We start from the raw sequence: 18,087 nt of genomic DNA on the forward strand, positions 1-18,087 counted from the left end.
TTTAAAAATTGTCGTATCACAGCTTGGTGTTCATGAAGCACTTTTACAGTTTTTAACTGTGATGTTTCAAAGTATATTCACTATTTTTGAGTTCCTTTGTCATAATACTAACACGATGATGCTCATAGGCATAGGGAAGTACCAGAAAAAAAAACCTACACTGTAGCATAAAATGAATTCAGTCACCTTCTGCATGGCCTTGCTTTGGGATCGCCAGGCTAAGGAAGGCATAATTCGGATTTTTCATAGTAATTTTACCAGGATTTACAAACCCTCCCGAACGAATTGTTATAGAAATTCATGGATGAATTTCAAGGAGAAATCACTGGATGAGATAGTAATGAAATTGCTGAAGAACTTTGTAAAGGAATCTAAGGAGATTTTTTTCCCTGTATTCCTGAAGGATTACTTAATAGCGAACAATTAAAATTATGATTATTGCCATTAATGCACGAGACATGCAAATAATAATTAAAACAGGTATTGTTTTAGGAAAAGATAGCCGCTGCCGCGGCCGCCGTTTGGAAATTGCGTTTACGCCGCCGCCGGTTTAAACTGCATCGGCACACAGATCTAGCTTTGGAACTGAAATGTACCCTTCTACAGGTTCCCGTAGGTCCCAGGAGCGGTCATAATCGTCAATGGTACATTTCTTATTGATACACGGATACAAATTTCATGTGCATTTGATTAAAAAATATACATATTTATTTGCAGGTAGTTTCTGTTGTGTGAATCAAACATATTTATGATACAAAAAATATTAATAATATCTATGTTTGCTTCAAACAACCCGCCGATTGAGACAACTGGAAACGTATATTTGATTCAAACATAATTTACATTCGTTGCGACAATATGTTTGTTCTAATCATATTTATACTTGATGTCAGAACAATCTGAAATTATGTTTGAATTTTCATAGAATATGTTTAAGTCTACTGTAAAGTGACCAGACGTCCCGGATTGAGCGGGACAGCCCCGGATTAAACCTAGCTGTCCCGCATTGCCAGGTGTCCCAGAAAGCGTCTTGCATTCCATGTCACATCCGTAAAGTTTTGGAAATCTATGGATCATTAGGAAATGGGATGTTTAGAAAATCTGTAAAAGACCGAACTATTCAATAGAAAAAGGAAGAACTTAAGCAATCTAGAGGGTTTACTGAACTTGGAGAATAAAGTTTTGAATGTTTTGAGAATTTAAATAATTTCCGTAATTTCAAACGGGGTCAGCGGGATAATTGATTCATCGTGTTGCAATCTCTTCAGTCTCGCCACTAAACAATAGACGGGGACAAAATCCGCGGACCAGATGACCAAGCTATCTTAACTTTTAAAGATTCTTGAGATATTTTGAGAAGTTTAAGCCGGCTCCAGAGTATAGAAAACATGGGACATCAGAAAATGTGTAAAATTTTAAGTAATTCAATTCTGCAAAGATCTAAAAATCTAAAAACTTCTGGTGCTAAAACTGAATGTCCCCTTCTGCAGGTTCGCCTGGGACAATCCGCAGATCCCGGCAGCGGTCGTAATCTTAAATGGTCCGCTTTATTCAAATCTCACTTCCTGATAAAAACATGAAAAAAGAACGGTCGAATCATGATGGAATATCCGTCATAAAGCTTGATTTAAATGAATTTATGGCCTGACTCCTTTTAAAACTATCGATCGGGACCGATTCTAAACAAATGACAATATCTCACTTGATTCTGGGCCGATTTAAAAAACAAATATGTGAATCCAATCAGTAAGAGCCCCTACATTATTTGTGATTACTAGTATTATTCTTTTTTGTCACAAATTATCCTAATACCCTCCACAAATTTACGGTTCTGAATCTACCGTCGAAAAAAAACCCGGAATATCTCCAGATGGCCAGGGTCGATTTCATGAATATAACGTAAAACTACATGAAATGTCTAGTCCAGGTAATTGACATAGTTACAACCAGTACTGGTAGTTTTCGTGACTGTCATGTGAAAGCGAAAACAGTTGCATTTTCATTTTCAAGAGACCAAATGAAAACGTAGCCGTCTCCTGGTCACCTGTCACTTTACAAGCAGTCATGATGGGAATGTCGCTTTTTGTTAATTTAAATTTCTCAATAGTTTTAATAGATCTGTGCAAATAACGATGACTAGTCGATAAAATGATTGTATTGTTTTTGATTTTCGAGTTAGAAGTAACATTATTGAAGAAGAAACAGCTTGTTTACAATAGTTTGATGCGCTTCCGTGAAATTTGGCAGAATTCTCTTCAATGTTTATATTTTCTATGAAAGCGGGAAAGAATAAAATGTAAATATCGCGTGACCTCTCTCAATGAAAATGAACATCTCAGTACTCACAGAAAAAATAAAGAACCTAAAAAAAAGTTTAAAGAACTCAACTTTGAGTACGAAGTTCAAAATTTGAACTCAAAAGTAAGTAGTTTTCTCACTCCCTCTCATGAATGTTATTATAAACAAAGAGAGCTGCATCGACCCAACGTGTGCTGTTCCGTGGAAGAAGCCAAATTTGGGTTGTTTTCAACATAGTCTCGGGTGAGTGAAAATAACATAAATTTGAGTTGGTGAAACTTCATAGTGGGTGAAAATTCAACACGGGAGTAAAGGCAAAGTACTCACCGGATTTTTTCGCGTTATACTTATTTTTGGCTTCTTCCACGCAAGGCCGGATTTGAGTGAAAGGAACAATAAAGTGAGTTGTTTCGCGGTTCCGTGCTGGTTACAACACATCTAATTATACCCAACATTTGCCTATCACAGTTATTTTGGACATCGCATGTAGGTATTTAGAGCAATGTACTTTTGAACAAAAACATAAAAACATGAATGCTTCTAAAAAAGATTTGAATAAATTTGTCTATTACATGCTGATGACATTTTACAACACTAGGTAAGATTTGGCAATCAAAACGACGGAAACGGCAAGATTTGACAGTTAGCCTAATATTTTCTGTCAGATTTGCCGTTTCCGTCGCCGTTCCGCTGGCATTGCTTTTGGGGCTTAAGAAAGAAATATTTATTCATCTGATCTATATTGAGCGTACAATTCTGTGAGTAACTGTTTATTCTTCGTGATCCACGAACATAGAATCTATGCATCTCTAATGGTAGGGGAGTAACGCCATCTTAAATAATCCCGGCACAAAATAATGAAACAACTGCAACTCTGTTAATACAGATTGCACAAATAATGTCGTAGCACCATTGACAAAAAGGGTCTTTCGGGAAATAAATATCATTCCATCATTCTGTTTTACATGAACGTTTTTTTATCTCGTCACTTATCTACCGTACAAAATCGTAACCTACTCTCAATCAAAACATCCATTATCACATTTAAATTCTAAATCATTGAGATACTCAGTCGTGGGGGGTGTGTAAACTAATTAACAATTAAAATGATTGTCGCTGTCGTGATTACGTCTCACTGTGCTCAGTCATATCTTATAAATACAATCCTGCACTAATACTGCATACAGTTGCGGAGAAACCAGTTATCGGTCATTATTATCGCCACAAGATAAATCTAAACCGTACCCGATTACTGTAGGTACATTTGTGCGCGAATGATCGTGACGCATTGCACAAATAAATTGCGACTAATATCAGCTTAGGGAGTCACCTTTGTTGAATATGTTATTTGGTGCGCGATGGTAATCTTCATTTCAGTCACGTCGCCGCTCGCAAGAGATGCTTATCTGTTGATAAATATGGATATTTCCTCCAGCAGTGTGTCCGATATTGATCGCATTCATGAATCGTTGCAGCACGAAGCGTAATGTGTTGCGAGATTAGCCCGTTGTTGAATGAACTAAGATAGTGGATAATCTTTCGATTTGTTGCACATGTTTCAAGTGGAAAACTTTCGGAGATTTTTCTTTTCTGCAGAACTTTACCGCTTGATAAACAGCACCACTCATCGTTCAAAGAGCAATATGCTTCACAAATCACTTGAACCAGATTTCACTGATGCAACCTTTATATTCGCAACTGGAAGCCATATATCCTAGATTCGCACCACTTGAAGGAAACCTGTATTCGATTCACGTCGAAAATGACGTCAAGAACCTTAAAAGTTCCAGTCTTTTCACACAGTGACTGATAACTGGAGTTCGGCGCGGTGTGAATGATTACGATTTTCTACACAATCCCTTTCAGTATTGCTGATTGGTTCTGCAGGTTGCATTACGTCAGACAGATTTGCCACTAAATCCTCGGTAAACTGTTCTCTGCTATCAGGAACGGGTATGATGAAAATACTATCCGGCCCTTTTTCAATGACTGACTCATAGCTAGGTGGAGCAAACAGGCGGTATGATGGAGCTGGCGTTGGGGGTACCGGCGTTTCTTCATCCGGAGGTTTCGGGGTGAAGCACTTGTTCGTATCCGCACACGCCATCACGACAAAGAACGATACCAGAGCTATCAGGGTAGCCACATACCAAATGATGGTGATCAGGTCCATTGTCGGAGTTGTCACAGAATTGAGTTCCCGTAGATTTGTCGTTTGGTTCGTACTTAAAGTTGAAGTTTCTGAAAGATAAATGAATTAGGCAAAAATAGTGGATTCCAGTGCAACTTTTGCTTACCAGCTTCTTCTTCCTCTACTTGATAACCGACTGCTGATGCTTTCTGATTATAGAAATCCACGGATGAAACATTGGCAGCCTGTTCTTCCTCAACATTGAGCTCTTCTACGGGAACAATTCCTAGCAAAAGTGGCTCCTTCGAAGCTACCGTCGATCCATTGGTTAAGCTGACTGGAAACAGAATGGATAAAGATGTTAATTCATAGCTGCATGGTACGAATCAGGGGTGAGTTCACATTTTTCCTATAGAGATAAGAAAACGGCAGTAAAGCAGAGCTTTCTGATAAAACGCGCTACTAATCATTTATTCGCTCTAACTTCTGTCGATAAAAAATGCGGCATTAGTATAGCAGTAAAATTTTGCAAACACCATTTCAAAAAATCCAAATCGTGATAATCATGCGTAAACACTGGTCTCTCCATAAGCTTGTAGACCAGTACATCCTGTTATTGAAATGACGCGAAAAGAACCATTTGGATAAAGTTTATCTTTGCAATTGATCTATAACTGATAAAATTGTGCCAATAGAATTAAGTTCAATAAAATCAATAACGATCAGATTTCGTTTTTTTTTTAACATCATTGTTTTAATTTCTTTGTCAGACTGCCAATGCGGAAGTAGCTGGTTTGGTTCCTTTCTTCTTCTTCTTCTTCATTGGCTCTACATTCCAACTGGAGCTTGGCCTGCTTTCCAACTTAGTATTCTATTAGCATTTCCTTGGTTATTAATTGAAAGTTTTTTTATGCCCGCCATTGCATGTATCTTGTGTGGCAAGTAAAATGGATACACTATGCCCAGGGTGTCGAGAATGTTTCCAACCCGAAAACATCCTAGGCCGGACCGAGAATCGAACTCGCCGTCTCCGGATTGGCAATTCTACGCCTTTGCTCGCAAGGCTACTGGAGACCCCTTCGGTTTGGTTCCCATAGATAGGAAAATCGAATGAATTGTTTCTAAAAGTTTAAGCAATTCACGATTCACTCGCTTCTTCCATGTAGCGCTTCCTTTCGCACTCCATAGATGACTCACTCATTGTTTTTTAAAGCCTCTACGTGCGTGTTGAAAAACGACAGAATCATCGTCTTCGACCAGAGTTCGCACAGACTGAATACTTAACGTATAGCATGAGACAACTGACAGGACATTTACGCAACACCCAGTAGATCAGTGGAGAACTTTTTGCTTTTCGAAAAGTTTTCTCCTTACCGGGGCGGGAATCGAACCCGCACTCCACAACACATGCGTCTAGAGACGATTGACGTCGCTAAACGCACGGCCACGAAGCCCACGTGTTGGTCCTCAACGAGCGATATCTCTGTCTCGTGTTTATAAAGTGCATTCGCAAAGACAAAACTTTTTTCAAATGATGCGCCTTCGTATTTTACGACTAACGTTATTGTCAGCCTCCAGCAATGATCTTCGAAATCCTCGATCTTACGGAGGTATCAACTTCTATTGTCATACATGCATCCTAGACGGGTCTGTCGCGCTCGATTTGGCACACTGTACTTTGTCTTTGACACATTCGCCACTGATCCAAATCTTGTTGACACACGTTTCAGGTAGGTGAACAGTACATCTGTCACCTTTTCATAGTGAGCTTCGCGACAGTGCGGATAGCAGCGACAGTCGTCTTTTTTTTCTCTTCCTAAACAATGGAGGGGGAATCTGCTCACCAGACATCCTGGGTTGTCCAGGAAGTGCGGGGTTAAGGATCACCTACAGCAGCAAACGAGGAAGGCAGGACTACATCCCCGACCCGCTAAACCGTTTTCATTACCGCCAAGCCCATAGTCCCTTCGGTACAACCAGAAAGTAATGCTTCAAAGGGGGGCCAGTGCACAACGCACCCTCGATGTTAGCTGCGTGTCCTTGCAGCACCGAACATCGTAACTCGCTTTTTTAGAAGAACACCATGGTATCGTGCCAGCGCGTTGCCGGCTTTCCAGGTGGCCTTACCACGCCCTATGTCCTCGGAAGGTGGGAAGGGTCGACTTCGCGCCTGCTTCCCTCTGCACGACTGGTATCAACAATGATGATGCCGCGTGCACCCCAAATTGACCTTTCTGCGATAGGGCCTATTCGCCAGCACACAGAGGGGCTTGCCAACGCGGTGCCTACGCCTGCCCCAGCCTTGACGAGAACCCCTTTCCGTCCTCGGGCTCGGAACCCGCCCGGTTGACCGACGCCGCGAAAGCGACGATATCATGTTGTTCTTCGCGCGGCCACTTGTTCGATAAAAGAATCGAGTTCGACCACAGAGCATGACCACCGGTATGACCCATGAAGCCGACTCCGATCCCTTGGACCACCTCTTATTTGCGCCTGAACTAGCCATCCTTGAGTCCACGCGCCACCTTCTGTGTAGCTTCGAGACGATTTGGGCGATAGCCGATAAAACGGCGTTCCAGCCAACTTCATGTTTACACATCCTCCGAACTAGGTTGTCCGGGGTAGTGTCCAGACCACATGTGGCAAGCCTGTGGTCACGCATTGCGCGAAAACGTGAGCACACGAACAACACGTGTTCCGCCGTTTCCTCTAAACCTGCGCACACCAAACACTCGGGCGAGGCCGAGCAAGCCAGCTGCGTTACCTGCACTGTGATTTTGCAGCACGCTTAAACGACGGGCACATCGAACCCCCCATGGGGTGCTTGCTGTTCACAGCTTTGCTGGAACAAATCAAACAAGTGGGAGGGTTCATGCAGCATTGTGCCTTATGTCCCTCCAATCCGCAGCGTCGGCAGAGATTGCTTCTGTCAGGGCCTTTGCAGTCCCATTGCTTGTGCCCCGGTTCCAGGCACTTGAAGCAAACTTCGGGTTGCTGGTATATACCCACAACTTGACTACCTTGGAGGCGTCCGCTGCAGATAGCCGAACCAATGCTACCTGCGTCGCTGCCGGACCTTTCCGTAGCCAAACGGCTGCGGTGGGCGTCTCCACTTCACACTGTCGCCGCAGTGCCGTGACGAGCTCTTCGACTTCGGTGATCTCGTCCAGGTCTTTAACCCTTAGATTCACCTCCGTCGTGAGTGCCCTCACCTTGACCGTCTCGCCTAGGACTTCCTCCGCCAACTTCTTGTAGGCGGCGCCATTTTGCGAGACGCCCCGCTTCAGCTCGAGGATCATCTCGCCCATCCGGGTACGTCTTATTCGACGTACGTCGGCGCCAAGTTCACCGAGATTGACGTCACTCCTCATCACCTTCAAGACGTCCGAGTACTTAGCCTCGTCCGCCGTAATGACTAGGGCATCGATTGGCGCCTACCCTAGACTTCTTGCTACCCTCATTCGCCTGGGCCTTCTTTTCGGCCCTTGACGTCTTCGGTTTCCTCTTGTTCTTGACCAGGGTCCAGGAGGCGTCATCCCCCTCTATTTCCCTGGTCTGGTGCGGCTGAGAGCTCCCAGCCTGCCGTAACCCCTTACCACCGTCTTTCCTGGGTGGACGGACCTTTCCAGGTCCTTCCTCCCCCGGTTTTGGAGGTACCTGGCCGGGGTTCAGCTTCCCAGCCCCACTACCCTTGTTCGGGGTAGTAACCCTCCGCGTTTTGGGGCGGCCCCAGGGAGGTCATCCCCTGGAGACTGTCTCCCCCCTTTTTGTGTCTGCTCCGTTGGAGCCCGACGTACTCGCAAATACTTGAGCCTCAGTCTGGGTAGACTTTGGTAGCACCGTCTTCGCTGGCACGCCTTCGGTCGATTCGACCTTGTCCGAGTCCGCGAATCCTTGGGCCTCAGTCTTGGCAGACCTCGACTCCACCGATTTCACGAGTTTACACTTGGCCGTCCCGACCGCCCTCTACAGCTTGGCGTCCAGCATCGACTTTCGAAGTTTCTGCAAGCTCCTCTTGAGGTCCTTACTGATATTATGCTTCGATGACGCAAAGTCGATGATAGCGTCCAGCTGTTCCGTCGCCACCTCGAAGGCCGAAAGCCTATCGCGTTTGCGGTTCATCGCCTCCACAAGCCATGGGCCGTCAATAACCTCTACCGGCGTTTTTTTAGCCGAGAGGAAGGATAAGTGACCCACGCTGGGGCTGCGCACTGAGCTGCCGACTATTGCCTCTGGCCTCCTAGGCGGAGACCTGAACAACCCACCTCTTGCGAAGGGTTTGTCGCCTACACTACTACCACTAATTGAAGAATTGACTTGGTTTTCCATTTTGGTCTAACGAGTTGCTCGGGAAAAGAGGTCCACCACGCCAGAGCCCAGCATGACGCGGTAAGAGACAATTACTGTGGAGGGTGCCCAGGTACCCCACAGGCTCCGTTAAAGGCCTAGCTCATTATTTCACCCTCCTGGCCATGCATCCCCTCGGCACGGGTCGCTTGACGCCTTGGGATTAGGGGTTAGGGACGATGGTCCCGGTCTAACTCGCAGTGGCCATGGGGAGGGGTCGTCAGGCCCTTTGATAACGAATACTCATTGCGTTTAAAAGTTATGTAGAAAATGGTACATCGGACCATATAAACCCCATATAAGGTTGGTGTCTTAACTAAATGCGAGAAAGGCACCACCAACGCTAGGTGGATTATTCTGGTTTTTATAATCATTAGGCATTTCAACGATTATTTAAACAGCGAAGGGCCAAAAATGGGTAATGTGGTTCCATAAGCAGAGGCCCTTATGCGAAATCTGCGGAATGAATAGAGTATCTACTTCCAGAAAAAAGTTCGAGCAATCCATCGTTTCCTAGTTTAACCCAATATATAGGGAGAAAGCCTGATTTTTATCCACGAAAGTTGTAAATCCCATTCTTCCTATTCAAATGATTGTATAAATTGAGAAATTGTTCGAAAATAGTATTGATTATGTACTTTTTATCCAAAAGTGTAGAGGAGAATTCATTAAATATTTCCTCGCATCTTGTAAATCGGTCAATGCCTTCTCGAATTTTGTAATGCCTCAAAAGAAAAGCAAACTCATTTTTATATATAGAAGATAGAAGAAAAAGAGAAGAAGATAAACCGAGCATCAAAATCGCCACCTTCGAATTGGCAATCCTACGTCTTTGCTCGCAAGGCTAAATAGATACCCTGCGTAAAAGCAGCAAGAGTACAATTTAGCCACAAGTTGGTTCACCATTGGTTACTCACCCTATTGGGATCGTGAAACCGTTTGTTTTAATGTAATCTTGTCCTGACTGTCGGGGTTGTCCTGACCGCACTAAGCGTCGTTTTGACTGTTCTGCGGATCTATATTTGTGAAGGTATATCATCAACTTTGAGCTGGCGAACATTCGATACTATTTGTGATTAACTCTACACGTAAGCATATGCGAAAAATTAAGTTTTTTTGTGACCTTATCAGCATGATACTATGCTACACGGGCATCGATAATTGCCAAATGATTCGAAATCTGTGACTGTGTCTTTTTTAAGCTTATGTGAAATTACGTCAGCATGACCATTTTTCCAGTAAACCTCTTTTCTTGTTTGTGATTTCACAAAGGTTCAGGAACTTTTGATCATCAAATCATCGGGCAGATCATCAAATGTACTTGCACGGCACGTCACATTTCTGAAATATAGAAGAACAGATTCGAATTGCCCATGTTTCAACTTTGCCTGTCGTATATAATAGGATATCTACACTTTAAAATCATCCGATAGATTCTCCATATTTCCTTCAATATTCATATGCGTTGAATGCGAGTAAAATTTTAGTATCAATCCATAAAGAGGAGTAAACGAAACGCGATAATGAAAACGAAGAACAGCGGTGCTAATTAGATTATTGGTATTAAAATTGCGTGATGATTTCATATGAATCATCCAGTATTATCACACCACTACCAGTAAACTGTCTTCATTAATTTATCTTGAACAAATAGGTTGTTCGCTATTCAACTGGTTAGCATTTCCGTCAAAATGTTTGCAAATCTATTTAATCATCTATCGTATGATCACGGGTTGTAATGTTGGCTTAAGATATGACGGTGGCTTATCGTACAACCTGAACTGTTGAGAAATTATGAATGGTGAAGAATAAAACATCTTAACCATAAATAATTAATTATAATACTGGCGTTGATAATAAGACTGGCTCCATATAGAAGTGAACTTTGTCACGATTTTAATGCTAATAGGGCGAATTCTGGGAAATTAAAATGACTCTAGAACGTTTTAAACCAATTTTAGTCAAACAATTTTTGGTCTGGGGGTTAGAATTTAAACAATCTTAAGAATTAACTGCTTTTTAAAAATGGAACATGAAAAATTACGAAACATTGGTACTTATTTCGCGTGCTTTTAAATTTCTAACCCCTTGAATGAAGAATTTTTAAAAATCTATAATTTTTTTTATAACAAAAATGTAAATAATTTCCTATACCACACCGCGTGAAATTTCCATGAAACTACTTTTTCTCTCGGTGACAGCTCGCCGTCTTCCTTTAACGGCGCAACATTCTCTTTATCGTTCAAATATGCCAATTGCCAGCAACAGAAAACCTCGAAAAGCGGTTTGATCTCAGATTGATTCTTAATCGTCATCGGAGCGTAAGCATCTGGAGGCTGTTTTTCATTTAATGACATTAACTTTGCAGAGCTGATGAACTTTTTTGTTAATCAACGCATATCAAGTTTGTTTATACAGCAATTTGTAGACAGGTTGGAATCGATGTAGGGAAAGACGGTATAATGCGCCCCACCTGGCCAAAACGCCCCCTTTTGATTTCTAGAAAACTAGAACTAACTAAGGGTAAAAGTCAGTTAATACCTTTAAATATTTGTAAAACCATCAAACTATGTGATTGTGGAAGTATTTTTGTATTACATAATGAAAATAATAGCAAAATAGAAAAAGTTACAGTTTTGATGTAACTTTTCATGTTTGTTTGCTCAACAGTCTGGAGCGATGCTAGCATACTGTCCGCAAAACTTGCACTGAAACACTCAGTTGGGCAACAAAATAACTTTTCTCAGTGGTTAATATGATATAAAGTTTCTTCCATCTTCAAAAATGTTACGTTTTTCGAAAATATGTTTCACTGGTCAAAACTCTGCCTGCCCTTCCAAATGGACACAAGCGCAGCGAGCCTGCACCAGTTGCTTCCAAATGATATGGAAACTAATGAAATGTAATTCAAATCTGCTTAGGGGAAGAGGCCCCAGACAACCCCCGAGTCAAAATGACTTTCAGGTATTTACTTATATTTACCTTGTTTGAGATAGCATTAATAAAACTAGATGTGAAATTATGTAGGTTAGGCGAAAAAAGTGTCAAAATAATAGATAGGAATGTAGGAAAAACTGAAATTTTCCACATTTTGATGAAACATCTAACATTTCGGCGAGGCAAAACGCCGTAGTGGAACTATCCTACAATGTACTCGCGTCTCCACGCGCTCTCCATACCTGACTGCTGATGTGCCGACGCGTGGTACATTGTTCCCTAAGAGCTGCCGGCTGTAAGGCGTTTTGCCTCATGAGTTTTCCGGCAACGAAATATCACCACTTTTTTTAAATGTGAATATTATCAATATGATTGAGATTTTTCTAATTTTAATGTGTCATCAGCTAGCTATATTGTTTGACTGTTGCGTGAGGTAGAAAAACCATAGAAAATCGTTATAGCTAACGCATAAAGTGTTACGTAATAAGCTTTCATCGCACTGCCGAAACCGTGGTTTTCGATTATAGTATCGCAGGAACAACTTTACAACGTGTGGATCATGTTAAAGATCTAGGCGTCGTGTTGGATGACAGGCTAACTTTCAGACGCCATTTTTCAACTACGATCGACAAAGCGAATCGCCAGCTTGGTTTTATTTTTAAAATCTCAAATGAATTCCGCGATCCTTTATGCTACAAAGCCTTGTACTGCTCATTGGTACGCTCTCAACTCGAATTTGCTTCTGCTGTCTGGAATCCATATCAAGCTGTTTGGACTGCTCGGTTCGAAGCTGTGCAACGCAAGTTCGTACGATATGCCCTGCGCCATCTCCCATGGACGGACCCGCTGAATTTACCACCGTATGCTGATCGCTGTAGTCTGCTGGGGCTAGATGCTCTTGATAAGCGGAGAAACGTGGCGCAAGCCGTTTTCATCGCCAAACTTCTGTTATCCGAGTACGACGTGCCAGATTTGTTGGAAAAATTCCATTGTATGCACCCTCACGATCCCTTCGACCTCGAGATTTGCTCTTTGAAGAAAGGCATAACACTAATTATGCTGCCAATAGCTGCTTTGTCGCTATGATCCGCCATTTCAACGAGGTGTCGGACCAATTCGACTTCAACATCAGTTCATCCGCGTTTCGTCAACGGCTAAACAGATTTTTTATCAACTGACCTTTAGTTTTAAGTTTTCATGTAGACGACACAGTCAGATGAAATAAGCAAAATAAATAAATAAATAAATAAATAAATAAAAGCAGTCTATGCTTAGCTAGGGCATATTGCCCCTCCTTCCCCTAAATGGACTTATGTTGGTTTTTTCATGTCGAGCACATATAAGGATGTGTAACCTTTTTATTATGGGATTGATAAAATACTAAAGAAGGGCTATGAAACGTCATTGGTTAAGGTGGGGCGTATAGCCCTGGCACTTTTAAAAATCCATTTTTTTCACGAATTTTCAAAAAAAAACTTTATTACACGTTCTCTGTAATATTTTTTTTATATGACTACTCACTGGCAATACATTTGTGACACAAAGTTTGCATAAATTGCGTTGTTAAAAAGTTTTTATAAATATTGTCTTCGAGGGGGGGGGGGCATATTATACCGTCTTACCCTACTCCCCATTTCCTTTTGGCAGAATCAGGTCACCAGTTCCACACATTTTGAACAGAAAACAAATGTATGTATCATATAACACATTGTTAACAAAATGCGTCATACTCAATGTTTATAGTTGATGATAATAAACTAGCAAAAAAGCCGGCTTGGATACAATTGGATACCAGCTGATAAGAGCCGTTCCCTACGTGATAAATCCATTCCACTTGACCGTCTGGACCAAGCCTTCCGAGCAGTCTGCCTTTAACCGGTTAGCAGTTACACAATTTTACACCAAAGTGTATTTTCTTTTACATGAAAATGTATGCTTTTCAAATTGTGTAGAACGAAATTATTCTTATTAGCAGAGGAGTGTCTCCAGTTGTGGGCCACTATGAGTATGTTTTCACACTTGATAGATACGACGAATCTGAGCAATGTCAAACTTGTAGTTCGACAGCATATATAATCAGAGCCATTATCGAAGCGTGTACAAGTATGTATATGGTTTCTTGCCGCGAGCAAATAAAAAAATCGTTAAAATTAGTTTGGGTTTTTCAAAATTTTGTCATTTTTCAAGTGGGATAAATCCAACCAAAACATTGGAAATAGTTAAGTGACAAACTTTATCATTTAGTACATTAAGTGTACTTTGCGATGTGATATCAAATTCAGACATTTTTCTGGGTCTCAAATAACAACACGGTTCCTCAGTACGCTGTCACATTAAAGAGCGTCTCCTTAAAAAGTGCATTTATGACAAATGGGAGTATGCTTTCGCGAAAAAGCTATTCTCGGGCAATTGGAGGTTTAGTACAATTTCATTACAGTCAAACCTTCATGAGTCAATGTTCAATGACTCGATATCGCCTCATGGATGCAAATTATGCCATACTAAAAAATATTTTTTGGGTTGCTGTGATGGTCCCTTCAAACAGCTTTCCATGAATTTTTCATTCCACATCTGAATATTCCTATGAGTCGCTGGAGTTGATTCAAAAGTATTAGATTGCTATAGGGCACTGCACGGAAACATCTCTTTCTCTTTCGTTCCTCATAAATTTTGACGTTTACTGGCCTTGTTGTTTTCTAATTTCTTTGCAGCGAAAAAGAGACAAAACATCTCTTTCTCTTTCGTTCCTCATAAATTTTGACGTTTACTGGCCTTGTTGTTTTCTAATTTATTTGCAGCGAAAAAGCGACAAAGCAGTCCGTGCAGTGCCCTAAGAACGAAAGAGAAAGAGATTCTTCCGTGCAGTGCCCTATAGGGCACTGCACGGACTGCTTGTCTCTTTCTCGCTGCAAAGAAATTAGAAAACAACAAGGCCAGTAAACGTCAAAATTTATGAGGAACGAAAGAGCAAGAGATGTTTCCGTGCAGTGCCCTATTGTCGCTCCTGTTCACGTGACAAACATCTAGGTTACTTAGACCTGACAGCCAAAGTACCGGTACTACAAGTGTCAAACTCATGTTGGTGATGCAACCAAACATGCACTTCAATATGATGGATAAACTATGGCCAATTGAAGCTTGTTGAAGCATAATTTGACAAAATAATTAAAATGACTACAGCGCCACTAGCGTTCTAATACTTATGCTTTTACTGTCGCTGGTCCCTTCAATATCGACTCACGGAGGGTTGATTGTATTTTAAACCAATTAGCAAGTTATTAGTAATTAGGTTATCTGAAACAGCCGAATCCGAAGTTCACACTGTCCATCGTTGAGGTATAGCAGAAAGATAAGTGGTCCGAAGGGAATGCCCTGAGGACCCCTGATGTGGCTACGAAAATAGATCAATTTTAGAAAGCTGCCATTGAAGCCTAGGCGAGATAGTTTAGCTACTGCAAATTTATGGTTTATTTTATCAAAAACAGCTGGGAAGTCCGTGTAGACCGTGCCAGTTTGGATACCTTGCTTCATTCCCTGGATTATTTATTTATCTATTGTTCATCCTTGATTCCATACCACACAGACCAAAGTATCTTAATCCTATTTTTGAAGACTAGATTATTAACATTGAAATCAAACATGTCACATACATCATTAAACAATCTGCAGCAACCAGTCTTGTAAAATGTCATCTGCATGTCATTTGACTAATTTGTCCATAACTTTCTTCAGAAGCCAAATTTACTTCATAATTTTAGATGTACGCATAACGCTTGAGTAGTGCTATATTTTTGTCCAAGGGTACAGTGCTCTAAATATAACATTTGAAACTAGAGAGTGAAATCTCTACAAAATGTCACGTGTCATTTGACATAATGTCATTTGAATGACATTTTGCCTCCCACGCCCCAGAATACATATTTACAGCAATGTCTTGTTAGACAAAGTTGTAGCCACATTTAAGCGCTATAAGTTCGTCATACTTGATAGTTGATAGCTAACTACTGAAAAAAGTTCTGGGAAAATTATACAAACGAATGCAAATGACATTTTACAACACTGGCAGCAACTGTCAAGAGATTTGTTGTTACCGTAAGCAATGCGGTGTACTGGAGTTCATAGCATAGCAATTGGGGAATTGAGAAGCATTTTCGCCATACTATAAAGCATAAGTGGTATCCAGTTGTCACTTCCTCACAAGTAAATCTAGCCTCCATGAATGATATGAAGTAAGGTGATCGATTGATTTTGAAGCATCAACAAACCGCCATTACCGGACCTAAATAGCTTGATGCAGTCATGTGAGTCTTCCGTGATGATCTAATTAAAAATCAAATCAATCCTATCTACTTCATGCAGAAATGTAAACATCGCATCACATTTGATCATCATCTTTTTATAAGCATATTCCGTCAACGTATTTTCCAGAAGAAGACTTCCAGACCGAATGAAAACGTAAGTAGAAGCGGGTGGCACGAATCTTATTTCGTAAAGTTAAGACGAACAAAAACTAGCGTCTTCAAGAATTTTGAATACCATTCCGGGAATAGAATATCAAAAATTGAGCTGATTTTGGCATAACTCTCTAGATCGATTTTAGTGCGACCGCATTAGTTCTCTCGTTTCATCTTCCATTCAAAAATCTACATGTGTTCATATGAAATAGGGTTGAGGCAAGTATTTTTGTCTTTTCGTCATAGTCACGAAAACCATTAAAAAGGAAACATTTTTGCAAAACTCATCAGTACCCAATCATAAGTTCAGGAGACACGTTCTGTTATAGTGAAGTTTTAGCTAAGTTACTTTCGTAAATTTTAGTCCCTACTACGATGGACTGAAATACCTGCCGTATCCCTATGTGATTTTATAGCCTTTAGCATTATATTTTACGCATGCTGCACTGCAGATTTCATAAAAAATAGATATAGCTTGTGCCTTTCTTCTTTTTACGTGCTTCTGAAATAGATTTTCTTATCCAAAGATCTTTTTCGCAAGACTTTATTTTTTATATTAAGGATAAAATCCGAAGTTACTTACCTGATTTGTAAACAAAGATTCAAATGCCCATTTGAAAAATCTGATAGAAGATAGAAACTTAATTTTTTGCTACCTGTGCATGATATTGGTTTGCAGGGATGTGCTATCAGATTCATCTAATCCTAGTTTGAATCTCTGTTAAAAATCACATAAGTCTTGGAAACTTGATATTGATTTGTCATAAAATCTTACCCAATCGTATCAGCAACAGTACGATGATCAACCTGCGGTGGGCACCACAACGGTTTTGTCTGCCGTCCATCACTGATTATTCACCTGCCGACTGCCAGCCAAAACAGTTAGGACACCTTCCAAAGCAATGCGTTTCTACACTTCCTTATGACAAAAATCACTTCTGTCGTTATTAAACAGTACCACTTTTGCGATTTCATTAAAACTATTAGCAAAACCATTAGCATCGGATGAAATTCATCGTTTCGGAGTGAACAAAATTGCACAAATCGAACGTCGTCAAAATCTATCAACCACCTGATCCGATAATTTGCACAATCCAACAAACAACTGAGCCCCGGAGATGAACTAATATGGTGATAGTAATATGAATCGCCTTTATAATGAACAGAACGACGATCGGCGAGATGGGATATTGAATAGCAAGGCCAAAACACGTCCAATTCGCGAAACGACCGAATAGTAATAGACTGCAGTTGCTAGTGCCGGCTTTAGCACCTCTTCTCCGGACGACACAGCAACACTAGATAGGCAGTCCCACTCAGATAGCTCGAGCTTCCAGCTCCTCACGACGACCACGAGAAACACCTAAACGCGTCCGATTGGCGCCAATTGTTTCTCGTATCTGGGCGTTAATTACTCTCTTATCCGATGCTGGGCAAGCGAGAGGAAAAGCATGTCGTATCATTTTTATTAAGATACCAACAATCTGCTGCGTAGAGCGGCTGTTTTTCTGTGATGTTGAACGTCACCAGTTCAGAATACAAAATATCGGTTAGGACCAACAGACAAATAAGGCTATACGGGTATTTGTTGTAGAAGTTAGCTTAATTTAAGTAATCGGAAAAATAGACAATGACGATAAAATACAAAGAAGAAAACAAGTAGAAACAGGTGGAAATTTAATTCAGCACGATCTAATTTTGCCTCCCTTGTCATACAGAAATCTTAAATATTGTGATTGACGCATTTCACGCCAAATCGAATTCGGGGGACGGCAGCACTCTCTCAGATTTCAAGGACACTTTCTGGACATGTAGACCCAAATAAGCCACTTTGCATACCTACCTATAACTATGACGGTCGTACACTCCGTGTTGTCCAGAGCAAAACCGAATGTAATGTTATAATCCAGGTCGCTCGTT

General features: G+C 41.1%; 1 protein-coding gene across 1 annotated transcript; it reads right to left on the reverse strand.

The window, feature by feature from the left end:
* Positions 1-3,252: 3,252 nt before the first annotated feature.
* On the reverse strand, positions 3,253-17,494 carry LOC134215894 (uncharacterized). The gene is made up of 3 exons (XM_062694982.1): positions 16,943-17,494; positions 4,596-4,766; positions 3,253-4,539 (listed from the first exon to the last, which is right to left on the reverse strand). Exons 1-3 carry the CDS (start codon positions 17,010-17,012, stop codon positions 4,094-4,096), a joined length of 687 nt encoding a protein of 228 aa, XP_062550966.1. The 5' UTR covers positions 17,013-17,494; the 3' UTR covers positions 3,253-4,093.
* Positions 17,495-18,087: the final 593 nt, after the last annotated feature.

This window comes from Armigeres subalbatus, chromosome 2, assembly GCF_024139115.2.
Source record: "Armigeres subalbatus isolate Guangzhou_Male chromosome 2, GZ_Asu_2, whole genome shotgun sequence".
NCBI lineage: Eukaryota > Metazoa > Arthropoda > Insecta > Diptera > Culicidae > Armigeres > Armigeres subalbatus.